At 47.6% G+C, this 16,068-nt stretch overlaps 6 protein-coding genes across 6 annotated transcripts; 4 read left to right on the top strand and 2 right to left on the bottom strand.

Annotated features, from left to right (window-relative positions):
* Positions 1 to 581: 581 nt before the first annotated feature.
* Positions 582 to 1,517, bottom strand: BP5553_05157 (Uncharacterized protein; the record flags this gene model as incomplete). Its single annotated transcript, XM_032013780.1, has 3 exons — positions 582 to 602; positions 727 to 1,186; positions 1,264 to 1,517. The coding sequence occupies 3 exons, from the start codon at positions 1,515 to 1,517 to the stop codon at positions 582 to 584; spliced, it is 735 nt and encodes a 244-aa protein (XP_031870380.1).
* A 2,047-nt stretch (positions 1,518 to 3,564) lies between these two features.
* On the top strand, positions 3,565 to 4,630 carry BP5553_05158 (Uncharacterized protein; the record flags this gene model as incomplete). Its single annotated transcript, XM_032013781.1, has 3 exons — positions 3,565 to 3,567; positions 3,624 to 4,109; positions 4,175 to 4,630. The coding sequence occupies 3 exons, from the start codon at positions 3,565 to 3,567 to the stop codon at positions 4,628 to 4,630; spliced, it is 945 nt and encodes a 314-aa protein (XP_031870381.1).
* Positions 4,631 to 5,002: 372 nt separating this feature from the next.
* BP5553_05159 (putative bifunctional histidine biosynthesis protein hishf) lies at positions 5,003 to 6,694 on the top strand (the record flags this gene model as incomplete). Its single annotated transcript, XM_032013782.1, has 2 exons — positions 5,003 to 5,125; positions 5,192 to 6,694. 2 exons carry the CDS (start codon positions 5,003 to 5,005, stop codon positions 6,692 to 6,694), a joined length of 1,626 nt encoding a protein of 541 aa, XP_031870382.1.
* Positions 6,695 to 7,019: 325 nt separating this feature from the next.
* On the top strand, positions 7,020 to 7,973 carry BP5553_05160 (putative isoflavone oxidoreductase; the record flags this gene model as incomplete). Its single annotated transcript, XM_032013783.1, has 1 exon — positions 7,020 to 7,973. One exon carries the CDS (start codon positions 7,020 to 7,022, stop codon positions 7,971 to 7,973), a length of 954 nt encoding a protein of 317 aa, XP_031870383.1.
* A 464-nt stretch (positions 7,974 to 8,437) lies between these two features.
* On the bottom strand, positions 8,438 to 9,608 carry BP5553_05161 (Cytidine deaminase-like protein; the record flags this gene model as incomplete). Its single annotated transcript, XM_032013784.1, has 2 exons — positions 8,438 to 8,482; positions 8,532 to 9,608. The coding sequence occupies 2 exons, from the start codon at positions 9,606 to 9,608 to the stop codon at positions 8,438 to 8,440; spliced, it is 1,122 nt and encodes a 373-aa protein (XP_031870384.1).
* Positions 9,609 to 10,118: 510 nt separating this feature from the next.
* BP5553_05162 (E1-like protein-activating enzyme Gsa7p) lies at positions 10,119 to 15,345 on the top strand (the record flags this gene model as incomplete). The annotated part of the gene is made up of 6 exons (XM_032013785.1): positions 10,119 to 10,312; positions 10,380 to 10,488; positions 10,538 to 11,836; positions 11,884 to 12,349; positions 12,796 to 15,070; positions 15,177 to 15,345. The coding sequence occupies 6 exons, from the start codon at positions 10,119 to 10,121 to the stop codon at positions 15,343 to 15,345; spliced, it is 4,512 nt and encodes a 1,503-aa protein (XP_031870385.1).
* Between the last annotated feature and the right edge of the window lie 723 nt (positions 15,346 to 16,068).

Genomic DNA, 16,068 nt, shown 5'->3' on the forward strand with positions numbered 1-16,068 from the left:
TATGCTATGTCATACTCTCCACGAGAATACATATTCTTTACGACGACGCTTCCAGGCAGCGCTTGCTTGGTACTTTCATACACTCTTTTATCACGACACGTTTCTACGATCACGTTATCGACGCATATTTGCTTTTCAGCGCGCTATCTTTACTATAATCCTCTATTTGCAGTGTTCGAGAGTGTTGATATCAACATCTTAGGAGGACGGGCTGATTCATCTCTTGAAGAAGATGAATGGTTATTAGTTAATGTTCATTAGTCGCGCCTGTCTCTCCATTGGAGAAGACAGGGCTAGTTTGTATATATGGTGGGAGAGAGGTGAGAGAATGGGGGAGATCAGATGTAAGAGATTGGTTTACCTTCTTTGTGATACTTTTATTGGATATTGGATAGGGAACTTGCATGCATGCATCAAATGGAGCATGGGTTTTGGGGTTAGGGGGATTGCTGAAGAAGAAAAAGAAAATAACCTAAAACAATTGAAATAAAACTTTTAAAAATAATGGAGGCTCTCGATATAGCTGTGCGCTACCCTATGAATATCCCAGGAGGTATGCTCGGAACCTGCTTCGCGGTGTCCTAAGAAATATTTCCTGATAGCTGGGGTATCAATCAGTAGTATTACAATCTCAAGTATCTAGGTACCTAATTACTCAATAAATCATATATCATCCAACAGCTTCATCCTTCTCTTAATTTAACCACCTAGCCTCCTAACACATACATTCGTAACCGTCCTCCCCTCCTCAACCACACCCGTGCCCTCAATCGGTGCCCCATCCCCAGCCGCCAAGTCTGTCAGCACCTTCCCCAACTCCCTCGTAGGACTCGTGAACCCATTCGCAACACTCCTTAGAACAGATAATACCGGACCAAACATGACCTTTTCCAAAACATTTTTCTCTGGCAAAAACTCATGAATCTCCTGATGGTGACCAGGATCTACGCCTGCTGGACGCAAACTATATGGTCTCAGATTCTGATGTTCGGGATCCTTAGAAAGCGCAAGCAGGTCCTTTTCTGCGCGGCCTTTAACGATGCCAAAACGCGGGGTGAGCGACGAGGGCGTTGTGGTTGCTCCCTCGCCGGAGACGTAGACGAAGTTGAGGGGCTTAGGTGAGGTGGTTTCTGCGAGGGCGCGGGCGAATGCGAGGGGATAGGTGTATGTTATCTCTTCGTAGGCTCTGTACGTATAATGTATAAGTTTTCTAGCCTTCATCTTGTTTGTTTCTCAATAATTGGGGGACTGGACTTGGCTTACTCCTTCGAAACTTTCGTCTGGCTGATTCCTTGTGCCCATACCACACCATCCGCATCTTTGACTTGATCTAACACCGAGCTCGCGTAGTTGGCGAAGTCTCTATGGATTATAACATTTACCTTCTCGTGGCCTGTAGCCTGGGCGACTGGCCGCCGCGAGAGAATAGTAACTTTGTGGATTGATGGCGCGTTGAGCATGTGGTGCAGGACGGCAGAGCCCACGAGACCCGTTGCGCCGGTTAGTACGAGATGCATTGCGAGTATGGAAAATGAGAACCGCTATTAGAATTGGAATAGCAAACAAGAGAAAGAATCGTAGAGAGAAGTGTTGATTTATACCTACCTTACCTACGATCGAAAAGCTTGCGTGTGCGGCTTATGGAGGTAAGAACAGAACATCCACGTTTTGACGACGGGGGTTCGGACTTAAGTTTAAAACGGGTCGCAGATTCCTCCGAGCCCGCATTTATGCTTGAACACTGCATCCAATCTCACCATTCTAGAAGATACTTAATGGATACTGATGGAACAAAGTTCCATCGCTTGCTATTCTCGGATCGGCTGTGAGTTGGTTGCATATGCAGAAGTTTCTCCAGTCTCTCCCCCAACAATCTCATGCAGTGGCGTCCCTAGTGCTTGCTGATAAACACCCCGAGACTCTCGTCTCAGGTGCCACCGACTCACAGCTCACCCATGGGCTTCTTCCGAAGTTAAGGCGTGTCGATACAGGCAGGGATCAACCATAGGATTCTCGCTGCCCCAGTGGGCATCATCGTCCTTCCTTATTGATCCTATAGCAGGGAGCTCGGGGACCTCGGAAACAGCCGAGCAGGATCGATATGCTTAAGACCTCGCGTTTGAATTTTTTAATTCCGCCTACCTGATTCAACAGTCTACGATAAATCCCAAGTGGGTAAAGGGCTAGGCGAAATTCATAGCTATAAAATCTAGAACTGCACTGCTATATCTGTAGCTATGGCTCTTATGTACTGTACTGAAGCTCAGCCGTCGGCGACAGATGCGAAGATATCTCCTCGTCAGATCTTTCCCCTGTCATGCCCTCGAGACTGCTACTCTACATAAAGCATAGGGTGCCCCAAATAGTCTCAGAACAAGAAACCTTTTGTGTGTTATTTATTGGATGAGCGGTCCTTGGAGTACTCACTCTGGGGACAATCCAACCCAGAATACCGTGTCATATTCGGCGAGGAAGTTCCCGCCCATGCATCTTTTGATCCTTCTCGAGAGCTACTCTATCCTCGCCTTCTCACCCCACTTGTCCAGGCCCAACATAACCCATTCTTGCATATCTACAAGCTCACTTCGAGCTGGGGTAAAATATATCTTTGGATATACGGCATGAGCAATCAGACGGGTTCACGCAATCAAGTGTCCATCCATTCCTTCTCCTCTTATGACGTTGAAGAAGGCGTAGCAACCGTTGAACGCCACTGGAGATTCACAACGATACTTCTCGTTTGAGAAGGCTGCCATAGTTGGGAAGACTTTCTTTGATATTCATCAAGTGGGCGGACTAGAGGTCATACTACATGCCAGGATATTAGCAATGAACCCAACGATAACGAGAGAGCAGGTCCTGAAATTATGACTTGAAGAGGGCGACTTTATGGTGATAACATTCCCTCGTTTCTTCCCCAAACCACAGCAAAGAAATGTCACACATACATTTTGGGCTGCTACTCCCCGAATCTCGAGTGTTGTCTCGGAGCTTGGCACCCTCGGAGTCTTCCAATTAAATATCCCCAGACTAAAGGCAAGAAGGCCGAAATTCTTCAAATAGAGGAAACTAATTGGATTTACCAAAAAAGAAGTACAAGTGTGCATAAGTTTTGTGTTGCCAATAGTTATGGCTGTTTGATAGTCTAGCTTTGGCAGACACTCAAACATTTTTGTCGAGTGGGATCGATGAATGAGAAGCGGAATTATGAAACGATGCCAACAACATTAGACTCGTCTTCTTTTGATCATCTTTTGACCGTACAATACTAATACAAATACCTACCTAGTACAAAGCCCCAACTATTCGTGGGTCGCATCACGTGGTGGGTGGCAACCCCCCTCACCCCTTTCCCGGCGCCTCGGTCCAATCCACACTCCACAAGCCACATCCCCGCATTTGAGTGATCAGCTTACCTGGCTTCCACCTGCGACTCTACCCACTAGTAAAAGGATATATAATATATAGACCCTTCATTCCTTTATTCCCCCTTGCAATTTTCGCATCATTTATTTTCGGCTTTTGTGCTTGCTTCCAAGTATCCTAGTATTGCATTTTATCACCATGGTACGGATAGAAGTCTCATATTTCTCTTATCCGGTTTGTTAATACAATACATTCAGGCTTCTAAAGCAGATCCCTTTTACGCTCGCTCGAGTACGATCCATGACCGCGTACAAGTCGGAAATGGCACAACTTTTCTTCCTGGGAAAAAGGACCCCTCGGTGGCACATCTTATTGACCATGTACTGGAACATGGATACGTGATCCTTCCGTCTATCTACACTCCAACTCAAGTCGACACCGCTATTAAGGAGCTCGATCGGCTACAGTCCAACAATTCCTCAGGCCCCGCATCAAAAGGTGGACGAAATGAGTTCGAGGGCTTCAAAACCAAAAGAATATATGCCCTAACGGATAAGAGCCGGGCATTTGATTACTTCCCGATCCACGACATCGTGCTGAAGCTTAATGATTATTTTCTACAGCCCAACTATCTGATCAACAGTTTTCACACGGTGGATATCATGCCTGGTGAGAGTGGGCAGGTAATACATACAGATGACGGTCTGATCAATTTACCACGTCCAAGACCATTGATGGGTACTGTATGTCCTACCGCCCTACTTTGAAACTTACAGTTATTTGAAGCTGACAACTTTTCGATGGTCAGGGTACTATGGTATCCCTTGATGCCTTCACAGCCACCAATGGTGCAACAACACTCATTCCTGGATCGCATCTTTGGGGCGACGACCGCAAACCTACTCGTGAGGAAATGATACCAGCAATCATGCCCGCGGGTTCTATGGTGTTCTTCCTAAATACATTGTGGCATAGCGGCGGAGCCAACACGTCGGATAAACAACGAAGAAGCTTGACAATTCAATACTGCCAGCCGTGGATAAGGACGTATGAGAACATGACCGTGGCCCAGGGTTGGGAAAATTTGGATCAGATTCCCAAGAGACTGTTGTCACTGATGGGATTTAGTACACATGATTTTATGGGATATGTGGATGGGAGGTCGCCTAGGGTGGGCGTGGAAATGAGAAAGAAGCGATTGATTGAGTGGGCTTTGAAGGAGAGGGAGAAGGAGAATGGGAAAACCCAAGATTCGAAGCTGTGAAAGCTAGCGGAGAGAGTCTCTATGAATTTGCCGGAGAGGAACGGGTATTTGTACATACATGAACAACTCTGAGGACAATTTTGAGTCTCCGGTGGGCTCCGGCCGTTGATGATTAGCTTATAGCGCGGCAAGACATCGTATTATCATTTTTCTGAATCCTTTGGAACACAAAGCATCATCTAATGTCGGGGAATCAGGGGTGGTTGATATCCCCGGGGCGGTGAACCCGTAAGCGGCAGTAAATTTAGCGCGGGGCAATAAAGGTGTTTGCTGACCCTGCTGATGGCTCCTGACTCACTAAATTCTTGACCAAACCTTCTCATAAACGCACAATTGACAGACTACCTGAAGCGCTACCTTGCCAATTGAACGATGCCGAAAGTATATCTATTAGATTATGTGGCGGGCAATATACGGAGTTTGGTCAATGCGATAGAGAAGGTGGGGTATACAGTGGAATGGATCAAGTCGCCGGAAGATGTCGAGAAGGCCGATGTAAGCAAATCCTTTTGAATGCCCGTTCCCCAATTGTTTCTTACAATGGCTGATATTCTGCTGTAGAAACTGATTCTCCCTGGTGTCGGTCACTTCGGTCACTGCATGACTCAAATTTCCAATGCAGGCTACCTCCCGGCCATACGAAAGCACATCGAATCCGGAAAACCATTTATGGGTATTTGTGTTGGGCTGCAATCGCTGTTCGAAGGCTCCTCGGAAAACTCATCGGTTCCCGGCCTCGGCATCATCAAAGGCCATCTCGATCGATTCGACGATAGCTCGAAAGCTGTGCCTCACATTGGGTGGAATAGCGCGAATACATCGGATAAACAAGTCTTTGGCCTAAGACCCAGCTCAAAATACTACTATGTCCATTCGTATAAAGTGCCGTACAAGAAAGGGGAGCTTGAGAATCAGGGCTGGACAGTGGCAACTGCAAGGTATGGGGATGAGGAGTTCGTTGGTGCGGTTGCGAAAGGAAACATCCTCGCGACACAGTTTCATCCGGAGAAGAGCGGTGTTGCCGGCTTGAGAGTTCTAAAAGCGTTCTTGGATGGCAAGCAAGAGAGCGAGGTCAATGCCGCAATCAAGGCAGTCGAGGAAGGCCTGACGAGAAGAGTCATCGCCTGTTTGGACGTGCGAACAAATGATCAAGGTGATCTTGTCGTCACGAAGGGCGACCAATACGATGTCAGAGAAAAGTCCGAAGCAGGAAATGTCAGAAATCTCGGGAAACCAGTCGAGATGGCCAGGAAATACTACGAGCAGGGTGCAGACGAAGTTACCTTTTTGAACATTACGAGTTTCCGGGATTGTCCGCTGAAAGATCTACCGATGCTTGAGATCTTGCGAAAGACATCAGAGACCGTATTTGTGCCATTGACTATTGGTGGTGGTATTAGAGATACCACAGACACAGATGGGACGAAGGTCTCCGCATTGGACATTGCCACGATGTATTTCAAGAGTGGTGCGGATAAAGTCTCTATCGGATCGGATGCCGTAACTGCAGCCGAAGAATATTATGCTGCTGGAAAGAAACTGTCTGGGAAGACGGCCATTGAGCAAATATCACAAGCCTATGGAAACCAAGCGGTGGTCGTGAGCGTAGATCCAAAGAGGATTTATGTCTCAGAGGCAGCTGCAACGAAGCACAACACCGTCCAAACAAAATATCCAGGTCCGAACGGCGAGCAGACTTGTTGGTATGCCTGCACTATCAAAGGTGGCCGAGAAACAAGGGACATGGATGTGGTCGAGTTAGTGGCCGCTGTGGAAGCAATGGGCGCAGGAGAAATCCTCCTGAATTGCATAGACAAAGATGGAACCAACAGCGGGTTCGACCTTGAGCTAATCAATCAAGTCAAGGGCGCTATTAAGATACCCGTTATAGCTTCAAGTGGTGCTGGAAATCCTGGCCATTTTGAAGACGTATTCGCGAAGACCACGACGGATGCAGCTCTTGGGGCGGGAATGTTTCACAGGGGGGAGTACACGGTGAAACAGGTGAAGGATTTCCTTGGCGAGAAGGGGTTGATGGTCCGTCAGTTTGAGAGCGAATTATAACCAGTTAACTTTTCCACGCCAGTACTATTTAGAGCGCTTTTTATGACGATCAATATAGACTTATTAGCAAGTTCGTATTTTCCTCCTTGTAGTAAGCAAGCTTGATTTATAATGGGAGGCAAGGTATCCGTCGGAAATGTGACCAACGCTACCTGATATCGGATATAATTAGTATGTCCGATTATTGACTCCGATATAAAGTAAGAGTATTCAATTTACACCCGGCCATGGAATACTAAAGCTAAGAACTCTTTTTGAGAATTAAGCATATATATCCACAAGCAATCCGTAACTCCACGCAACCCAAAACTGATACTCACTCAAAATGCCACTCCCAACAAACATCCTCGTCCTCGGCCTGGGCGAGCTTGGAACCGCCATTTTGAACTCCCTCTCAACTAGAGCTCCTCACACTACAAAACTAACAGTCACCCTCCGGCCTCAAACCATTTCAAGCCCCTCCGCTTCCAAGAAAGCCGAGATCGAAAGTCTCCGCGCCCAGGGAATATCGATACTCGCCGCGGATATAAGCACACTCTCACTCACCTCACTCACTGAGCTCTTCAAGCCTTTCGACTTGATCATCTCCGCCCTAGGCTTCGCCTCCGGCCCCGGTTCACAAGTAAAAATTACACGTGCGGTCCTAGACGCCAAAGTACCCTGGTATATTCCATGGCAGTTCGGCGTGGACTATGATATTGTGGGTAGGGGGAGCGCGCAGCCTGTGTGGGATGAGCAATTGGATGTGAGGGATTTGATTCGTGATCCTGGGCAGAAGGATACCGAATGGACTATTATTAGTACGGGGATGTTTACGAGTTTCCTTTTTGAGGAGAGTTTTGGTGTTGTGCTATCTGATGATGGGGAGGTTCTTGTGAGAGCTCTGGGGGGCGAAGAGAATAGAGTTACTGTCACAAGCCCCGGGGATATTGGGAGGGCTGTTGCGGAGGTTGTGTTTGATGGTGATGAAAGGAGGTATAGAAATCAGGTTGTCTATACGGCGGGGGATACGATTAGCTATGGGCGCTTGGCTAAGACTTTGGAAGAGGTTACCGGGAGGACGGTTAGAAGAGAGCCGAGGAGCGTGGAGGTGCTGAGGGAGGAGTTGGAGGAAAATCCTGAGGATGTGCTTAGGAGGTATAGGGTTGTGTTTGCTGAGGGGAAGGGCGTGAGTTGGGACAAGGAAAGGAGTTTTAATGTCCAGAGGGGAATGGAGATGCAGGATGCCAGGGGGTGGTTAAAAGAGAATTTGGAGAAAAAGGGGCTTGGGGGAAAATAGGGCGTGGAATGAAAAGGGACTGTTCATACCGACTGTTCATACCTATGGATTGTAATCCGGCCGTCAATGATGGCGATCAGAGAGATATTAGAATTTTCAATATTCGTTATACGGTAGATTCTGAAGTTGCATCTCAGCTACTGCGATATGAAACCTTATTCACAACATGAGTTCCTATATAGGGGATCGGTGCTTGTAACGAAGCTGACATCGTGTTCAGATTCATGGCAAGTGAGATGGGTGAAACGCGCGTTCTGGGTATTGAGCTTGCTGGAGTTAAATATAAGTTGCAATACAAATCACTGTGACCGACCAGATATCTGACAGATGGATCATTTATATGAGGCGGATTTAGCCAAACTTCAGCATCTACGCAAACTAGAAGTTATTAACAATATTGTTGGCATGATTTCCACTTATCCAAATTGTAAAGAACCTCGAGGATATTTTCACTTTGGCGTAAGTTAATAAAATGCGGGCTTTTCTAAGTGTATCAACCCGTTGGCAGGCTATTGACAAGTCAGCAAATGTTGGAACAATCCAGTAGAGGTCACAGACCGGTATGAACTGCCTAAGACGGACGCCAGCCTGTTTGAAGACATCCGCAGTCTCCCCATCCATGCTGTATCCCTGGCTATAAACCACCTCACTGATCCCAACCTGCGCGATCTTGATGCTGCATGTCAAACAAGGGCAGGTATCGCAGTATAGCGTCGCGGCTTCTCTAATCCTCTCCCTACCGGCCTCTAGTAAGGCATTTTCCTCGGCATGGATACATAAGCATGTCCCCAGACCAAAACCAGAACCCTGGCCTTCATTACAACGTGGACAGCCCCCTTCTCCGCAGTTCTTGAGTCCTCGTGGTGTACCGTTATAACCGGTACTGATAACCCGCTTTTCCCTCACTAGCACACAGCCCACTCGCCGTTTCATGCAATTACTCCTCTGCGCTGCCAAAGATGCCAATTCCATGAAATACTGATCCCAGCTTGGCCTTAAACGGTCTTCGTTCGTAAGATCCAGCTTGCCCAAAGTTGCGTATAAATGCGCGAGGTTACTTGACGTATTCAGCAGCCGGACAGTCGCTCGAGATATTAACGGAAGTAGTCCCGAGTGTGGATTATAGAGGTGCTCGTCTGATTTTATGAGGAAGGCCTCGAGGGACAGGCTCTCGGCTGCTGATTCGGATTTCAATAGTCGAGCTTGGAAACGCCTCCACCGCACACCGACTGGCGCATCCACACTGATGAGTATAAAGAACGGGCGGCGGAGAAGCTTATCGAGGATTGGCTCGGTATAAATATCTGTCGTTACCCAGCGTTCGCGCCATCGCTTAGTGACGAAGTCGATCAATTCCTCTGTGGTGCTGAAAGTATGGTCCTCCGCGACTTGGGAGGGTTTTGGGGAGACACCGGTGTATTGGGGAGGCGGTACTATTCTTGTTAATACATGACCGTCCACCTGCTTGATATCCATATCTCCATTGCCATGACCATTCACTTCTGACTCGGGAAAATGGATATCATCAGCCCTGTCTTGTCGAAGGTAGAGACGTGTGAAACCATGGTGTTCCTGGAGATACCTGGCAACAGTGCGTTTGCCAGCGCAAATGCCTCCGCAGAGCCCAATCAACATGGCTTGACTTCCAATTATTTTTCTCCTTCCTGTAGAGTTTCTCGGAACGTGTGTTGTTGACTGAAGGTCGACGGGGACTCAGAATTCAAGTTTATCACTGAAAGATGCCGGTAGTGTTCCTAAAGCTCCGTGTGTCTTGGAAGACGCGTCGCGGTAAATCGCGGTCCCTTTGCAGCGACAATGCGGCCGCACATGTTCACGTGCTCGCCCTCGTAATCACGAGGCGAGGCCACGTGAACTCTGCGTCACACAGCCGACCTGGTCATGACGGCTCATTGTATCTTTGTTCCTCGAAACCTTTATCCATAAGCCATATATCCAGACAGATCGAGAAGCAAACACAGGGAAATATACTCTTACCAGCAGACTTACGAATAGCTTCGCATGTAATGCAACGGTTGCAACATAGTCAAAACGTCAATCTCACTATCTCACCTTCTGCCCCTCTCATCTTATCGTCTTTCACACCCCGCCTTTGACCCGAGGCACGATTCGAAGCCGCCAGCCAGCATGGCTTTGAAGTTCGCGCCCTTTGGCTCCGAAATCGAGCTTCCGTTTTATACAGCCCTATCACAATCCAAGATAGATCATGACAAACTAGATGATTCGGCGCGGACGGTACTTGGCTTGTACGAGCCTCGCGCCACCGCCCCCGAAGATAGTTGCCGAATGAGAGTCCTAGGGAATGCTCTTACTAGTGATGAGTGGGTTTGCACTTTTCTAACTCCGAGATACCGATTTTTTATATATTGTTTCCTGCTAACTGGATAGCGTTCCTCCAAACCATATCCGTGCTGAGGGCAAGATCAAAAACGTAAACACTATCGAGGGGTTCAAAAATGTCGACAAAACAGCAATAATCCAGACCGCTGCTAAACAGGTACCAGCGGGACTTTTTTAATAAGACTTCAAAGTACTGACTTTCTCAGATCTGGGATGCTATTAATGACGGCACCATATATTCCATACCGTCACTCCTCTCTTCTTTCTCCATCCTTTCGTTTGCAAATTTAAAGAAATATACCTTTACATACTGGTTTGCATTTCCTGCACTCCATTCGGACCCAGTCTGGAAATCAGCCGAAGAACAACCGCCCCAGTTGACTGGAAAAGATACGACTGAACTTGTTGATGAAGTTGGCACTTGGAAATATGGAACTGACAGCAGAGAGCACGGCTTCTTTTTAGCCAAGAGAGTCCGCCACTCTTCATCTGAGAGCGAGCGGCCCCCGACTCCAGGTCTCGGGTTAGATTACAAGTGGGTTATTGGCTCTCTCGGGAAGTTTGAAACTGGCTTCTTCCATGGAGTCGAGCCTGAAGATCAATTCGTGGCCTTTGTTGACCCTTCGACTTATCCTGAACACCCTGGCTGGATGCTACGAAATTTACTGGTTTTGATCAAACGAAGGTTCAAACTTAACAAGGTTCAAATACTCAGTTTCCGAGATGTTCATGCAAAGCGACACGAGGCACGAAGTAGGATATTCCTTCTCGAAACCCAGCCTGGGGAGGTGGAGTCCAATGTTATGCCTCGAGTTACCGGATGGGAGCGCAACAGCATTGGAAAATTAAGTCCAAAGCTTACAAACCTCACTCAATATATGGATCCCATACAGTTGGCAGATCAAGCCGTCGATTTGAATCTAAAGCTTATGAAATGGCGCATTGCTCCAGATCTGAATCTTGATAGAATCAAGGATACCAAATGCCTTCTTTTGGGCGCTGGAACCCTTGGAACTTTTGTCTCCCGCGCCTTGATGGCATGGGGAGTACGAAAGATTACGTTTGTCGATAATGCAAATGTATCATTTTCAAATCCGGTCCGGCAGCCGCTATTTGACCATAAAGATTGCCTCGAAGGTGGAGCAAAAAAGGCGCACAGGGCCGCCGAAGCCCTCGAAGAGATTTATCCCAATGTTGACAGCACTGGGCATGTGATGTCAGTTCCGATGCTCGGTCACCCAATAGAGGATGAGGCCAACACCAGATTGGACTTTGAGACCTTGCAAAAGCTTATCAATGACCACGATGTTGTCTTCCTCTTGATGGACACACGAGAGAGCCGATGGCTTCCGACTGTAATGGGAAAGGCTGCTGGCAAAATTGTTATGAACGCAGCATTAGGATTCGACACTTATGTGGTCATGAGACACGGGGTTGCGCCAGCTGATGGAGGGCCAGCGGTCTTAGGGTGTTACTTCTGTAACGATGTTGTAGCTCCTGCAGATGTAAGTGCGAAATATATAAGTTCAGAACGCAGCTAATTTCACTGCAGTCAGTCAAAGATCAAACGCTTGACCAGCAATGCACTGTCACGCGCCCTGGAGTTGCCGCTATCGCTTCGAATCTCCTCGTGGAAGTTCTTGTATCCCTGCTACAACATCCTCTAGGAGCACAAGCTCCTGCTCCTCTGGCATCGGTGAATCAAGCTACAGCCTCCATCGACTACGAAAGGGATCCTCCAGGGCATCCGCTAGGCATCGTTCCCCATCAAATCCGCGGCTTCCTGTCGACTTTCCAAAATAAGATCATAAGTGGACAGTCATACGATTGTTGTTCAGCCTGTTCCCCTAAGATTGTCAATGAGTACCAGCGTCAAGGGTGGGAATTCGTTAAACGTGCTCTCACCGATAAAGATTATGTTACTGAACTCAGCGGGCTGGCCGAGGTGCAGCGTGCGGCCGAAGCTGCCGCGGATAACGTTGACTGGGATAGCGAGCCAGAACTTGGCGAAGATGAGGGTGAAGGAGAATTGATCTGATGATTTTATGGTAGCTTGATGGTATTACGGGCTCGGGGTTGGGAGGTTAGGTGATTCGGGATGGCGTTGGGAAGGAGTTGGGAGGAGATCGTAATGAGGTACGGCCCCACTTCTGGGTACGGCGAATGGAGGGATATTGTACTATGTACTCCGTATAGGAGTGTTATTATATGCAATTACCATTTCCAATTTCCTATAGAAATACTTTGTATCTGGTGTCTCCTGAAATGGGTACTTAAAACACGTGACCTGTCAGGCCTAAAGTGGCTTAGCTCCCCTTCACTAGAGCTTCAAGAGATTCGGTGTCACAAAAAAAGTACAGCCATTGCGTAGCTCTGGGCTTGCATCTCCAGTAATTGCCACTCATGATCTTGTATGCAGCATTCCTAATTCTCTGCCATAGTTGATCCTGCTAACACTCTACAGCTCCTAATCCGGGTATAGATTCATTCCCAGCGATGCGGTCCCAATTGACCCGCGTGGTCTTTCGAAGGCTGCTTTGGAACGAAGGCTTTACCTTTCGCTGTCCGACTCAATCGGCATTGTATCTTCGCCATAGACATGTAACTCCCTCGATAACATTACGGCCACAGCAGAGGACGTTGTTCGGCTTCTCGACGAAACCTCCACGAAAACCAAAAACTCCACAGATTGCCCCTGGGATGATGATGATCATGGAGTTTTCCAAGATGAAGAGGTTAAAAGCGAGGCTTCCGCCTGCTGATGATTTGGTTGCTGCCTTCCGAAATTTCGTCCAATATAAGTTGTTCAGGCAGGAGACGGTGACCAATTATAACGCTATATATGTCTTGCGATTGTTCAACCACCTGCGGGACTTGAGGACAGCCGATGGCCAGCATATTTTCACGGGGGCCGACCTGCGACGGTTTAGGAGAGTTTTTCTTGCCAAACCGAAGGATTCAGACAACAATTACGAGGAATTTCCCCAGGAAGTCTATGCTGATTTTACGCCCAACAAACACCTCGAGATTGCCAAGGAGATCCACAAAGAGCTTCTAAAAAGAGGGGACTGGCAAGATGGCGATGTTAGATACCTCGTGGAAATTCTAACTCAGAGTGGAGAATCTGCAGCTGCGAGGGACGCTGTGCAAGAACGCTTTAGATTAAACGTGACAACATGTCAACTAAATCTAGCCTTGAAAGCGACCTATAATTGGAAGTTAGTTCTAGCAGGATTTGCCAGAGAAAATAACGAGTCGGAGCTTCTCAAGACTGCAGCAATGATGGAAGAGTTGGGGATCGAGTTCTATGGAGAGGCACAAAGGATTATGACTTGCTTTTTTGCATCTCGAGATAATGTTGAGGCAACTAAGGAATGGTACGGCAAGCGTGACAAAGCCAGCAAGAAGCCTCACTCGCCAAGTCCAGAGACCATGGTTGCACTCTACAAGTTCTCTTTACGGAATAACGAGCTGGAGTGGTGTAAGGCCGTATTCCGAGATATTATTGAGAACGGGCCTAACAAGTATTTGTGGGACGTGATATTTCAATGGGCAGCAGGAGCTGTTGGGAAAGGGGTCGAGGATGTTGAACGTATGATGGATGTTATGATCCGACGAAATCCGGACAACGAAAAGATGAGACCGGATATTATTACTATCAACGGGCTTGTGGAACTGGCAATCTCCCTTAACGATCCCTACCTCGCAGAACGATATATTGCCCTTGGTCTCAAGCGAGGTATCCTCCCAAATAGTAGAACCTACATTCTACAGATGGGTTATCGCATGGATGCCGGAGATCTATCAGGCGCTCAGGCTGCCTATGAAGCTCTTCAGTCTGAAGAGATTCTGGAAGATGAGGATCTCCCTGCTATCAACAAGTATATCCGAGCTCTCTGCTCAAAACCAAACAATTATGATCGTATCAACGCCATGCTCACAGACCTGGAAGCGCGACAGGCCGGCTTGGAGGGTGCAACAACGTCAGCCGTTGCTATGATATATATGGATCGCGACGAAATCCAGAATGTTTACGATCTTCTTCTAACCAACGTTTATCAGTACGCCATGGGAGATCGAATCCTCATCCGCAATGTATTCTATGACTTCTGTATGGACAGACGGAATAGCAACGCCCGTGCCTGGGAATCCTATCAAGTGCTTCGACAAATCTTCGAGGAAATCGGCACCGATATCCGCACTGAGTTGATGAACGAGTTCTTCGACCGCGGCAGATCCGACATGGCCTGCTACGTCTTCGGACACATGCGGCAACATGCCCTCAGCGACCGAAAGCCCAGTCTAGAAACCTACATCCAATGCTTTGAAGGCATAGCCATGTGTGCAGATGCTGAAAGTCTCGAAATGGTGCACAATATGTTCAAGATGGATCCGAATATGGAGCCTAACACGCGTCTCTACAACGCGCTCATGCTCGCCTATTCCTCTATTGGTAAAGGCGGACGTGCTCTTGATTTCTGGACCGAAATCACGAACAGTACTGAAGGGCCTACGTACCGCAGCTTGGAGATAGTCTTCAGAGCATGCCAGTACACGCATTATTCAAGCGACCAAGCGAAAGAGATTTGGGGACAGATGCGCAGAATGGAGATCGAGATCACCCAGGATGTATTTAATTCGTATGTCGGCGCGCTGGCCGGAAGGGGGAAGTTCGAAGATGCGAGGGATGTGGTTGATAGTGCAGAGAAGGAGCTTGGGTTGAAGCCTGATTTGATGACGTGAGTTCTCCTATTTCCCCATTGCCGTTCGTCATCTTCTTTGGCTTGCTCCTCTAAAGCCAAACAAAATGCCATCGAAATCGAATAAAAACTAACCACCAAATAGAATCGGTATATTTTACAACGCCCTCCCCGGCCAAAATCGTAAAGATCTTGTCGAAGAGTGGGCTAAGGGCACGTACCCTGAGGTATGGGCCGAGCTAGAGAAGAAAGGCCAGACGGAAAATGAGGAGGAAACGCGGTTTTTCAAGATTAAGCGGGAGTTTAAAGCTTGATTGTCTCGTATGGGAAAACGCGAGTGTAGTTCTGATGGCTGGTCGATTGGAAAGTACGAGTATGAGTGATCGGGCCTGGTTAAGGCACGGAGCTCGAGAGGTGTACGAGGATTGCAGAGGTATTTTGTAAGATATACCCCCCGGCCATGTGGTGGATGAAGATATAGATAGACATCGGTGCCTAGGGCGCTCGCGGCTGTATAGTACGCGCTGTATGATGTGTGCATATAGAAGAGAAGGAAGTCTGTATATATAACGCAGAGGTTGTATAATATGTTAATTAAAGCCACTAGCATTGCCCCCTACGTTTTCCTCTCTATTATTCAAAGAATTCGGAGGCACAAATTCAGCTTGGGCTAGATCTCTTATCTAGGCTATCAATCTACGCACCCCCCTAGAAATGTATAGATCGAAGATAAATGAGGGAACGGGAAATAGGACAGGGATACTCATACCTCACATAGGTTGGTATTTTGGCGGCCATCTAACGACGGAAAGCCAATCTCTCGGCAGCCTATCTAAATAAGCAAAACCACTACCAGCTACTGTGCTTACTTATGATAGGTATACGACTATCTTGTTATGGATAATGGAGATACCGATACTGTAAAACGTGGGCTTATTTAGATATCTACTCGCCAGTGAGGGTATTTTGGGATCGGATTCATTTTCCTATGGCCTCTATCATATCCTATCTCCGTTCGCCGTACCCACAACACACGG

Source organism: Venustampulla echinocandica (genome assembly GCF_003357145.1).
Source record: "Venustampulla echinocandica strain BP 5553 chromosome Unknown scaffold_2, whole genome shotgun sequence".
In the NCBI taxonomy this organism is placed as follows: domain Eukaryota; kingdom Fungi; phylum Ascomycota; class Leotiomycetes; order Helotiales; family Pleuroascaceae; genus Venustampulla; species Venustampulla echinocandica.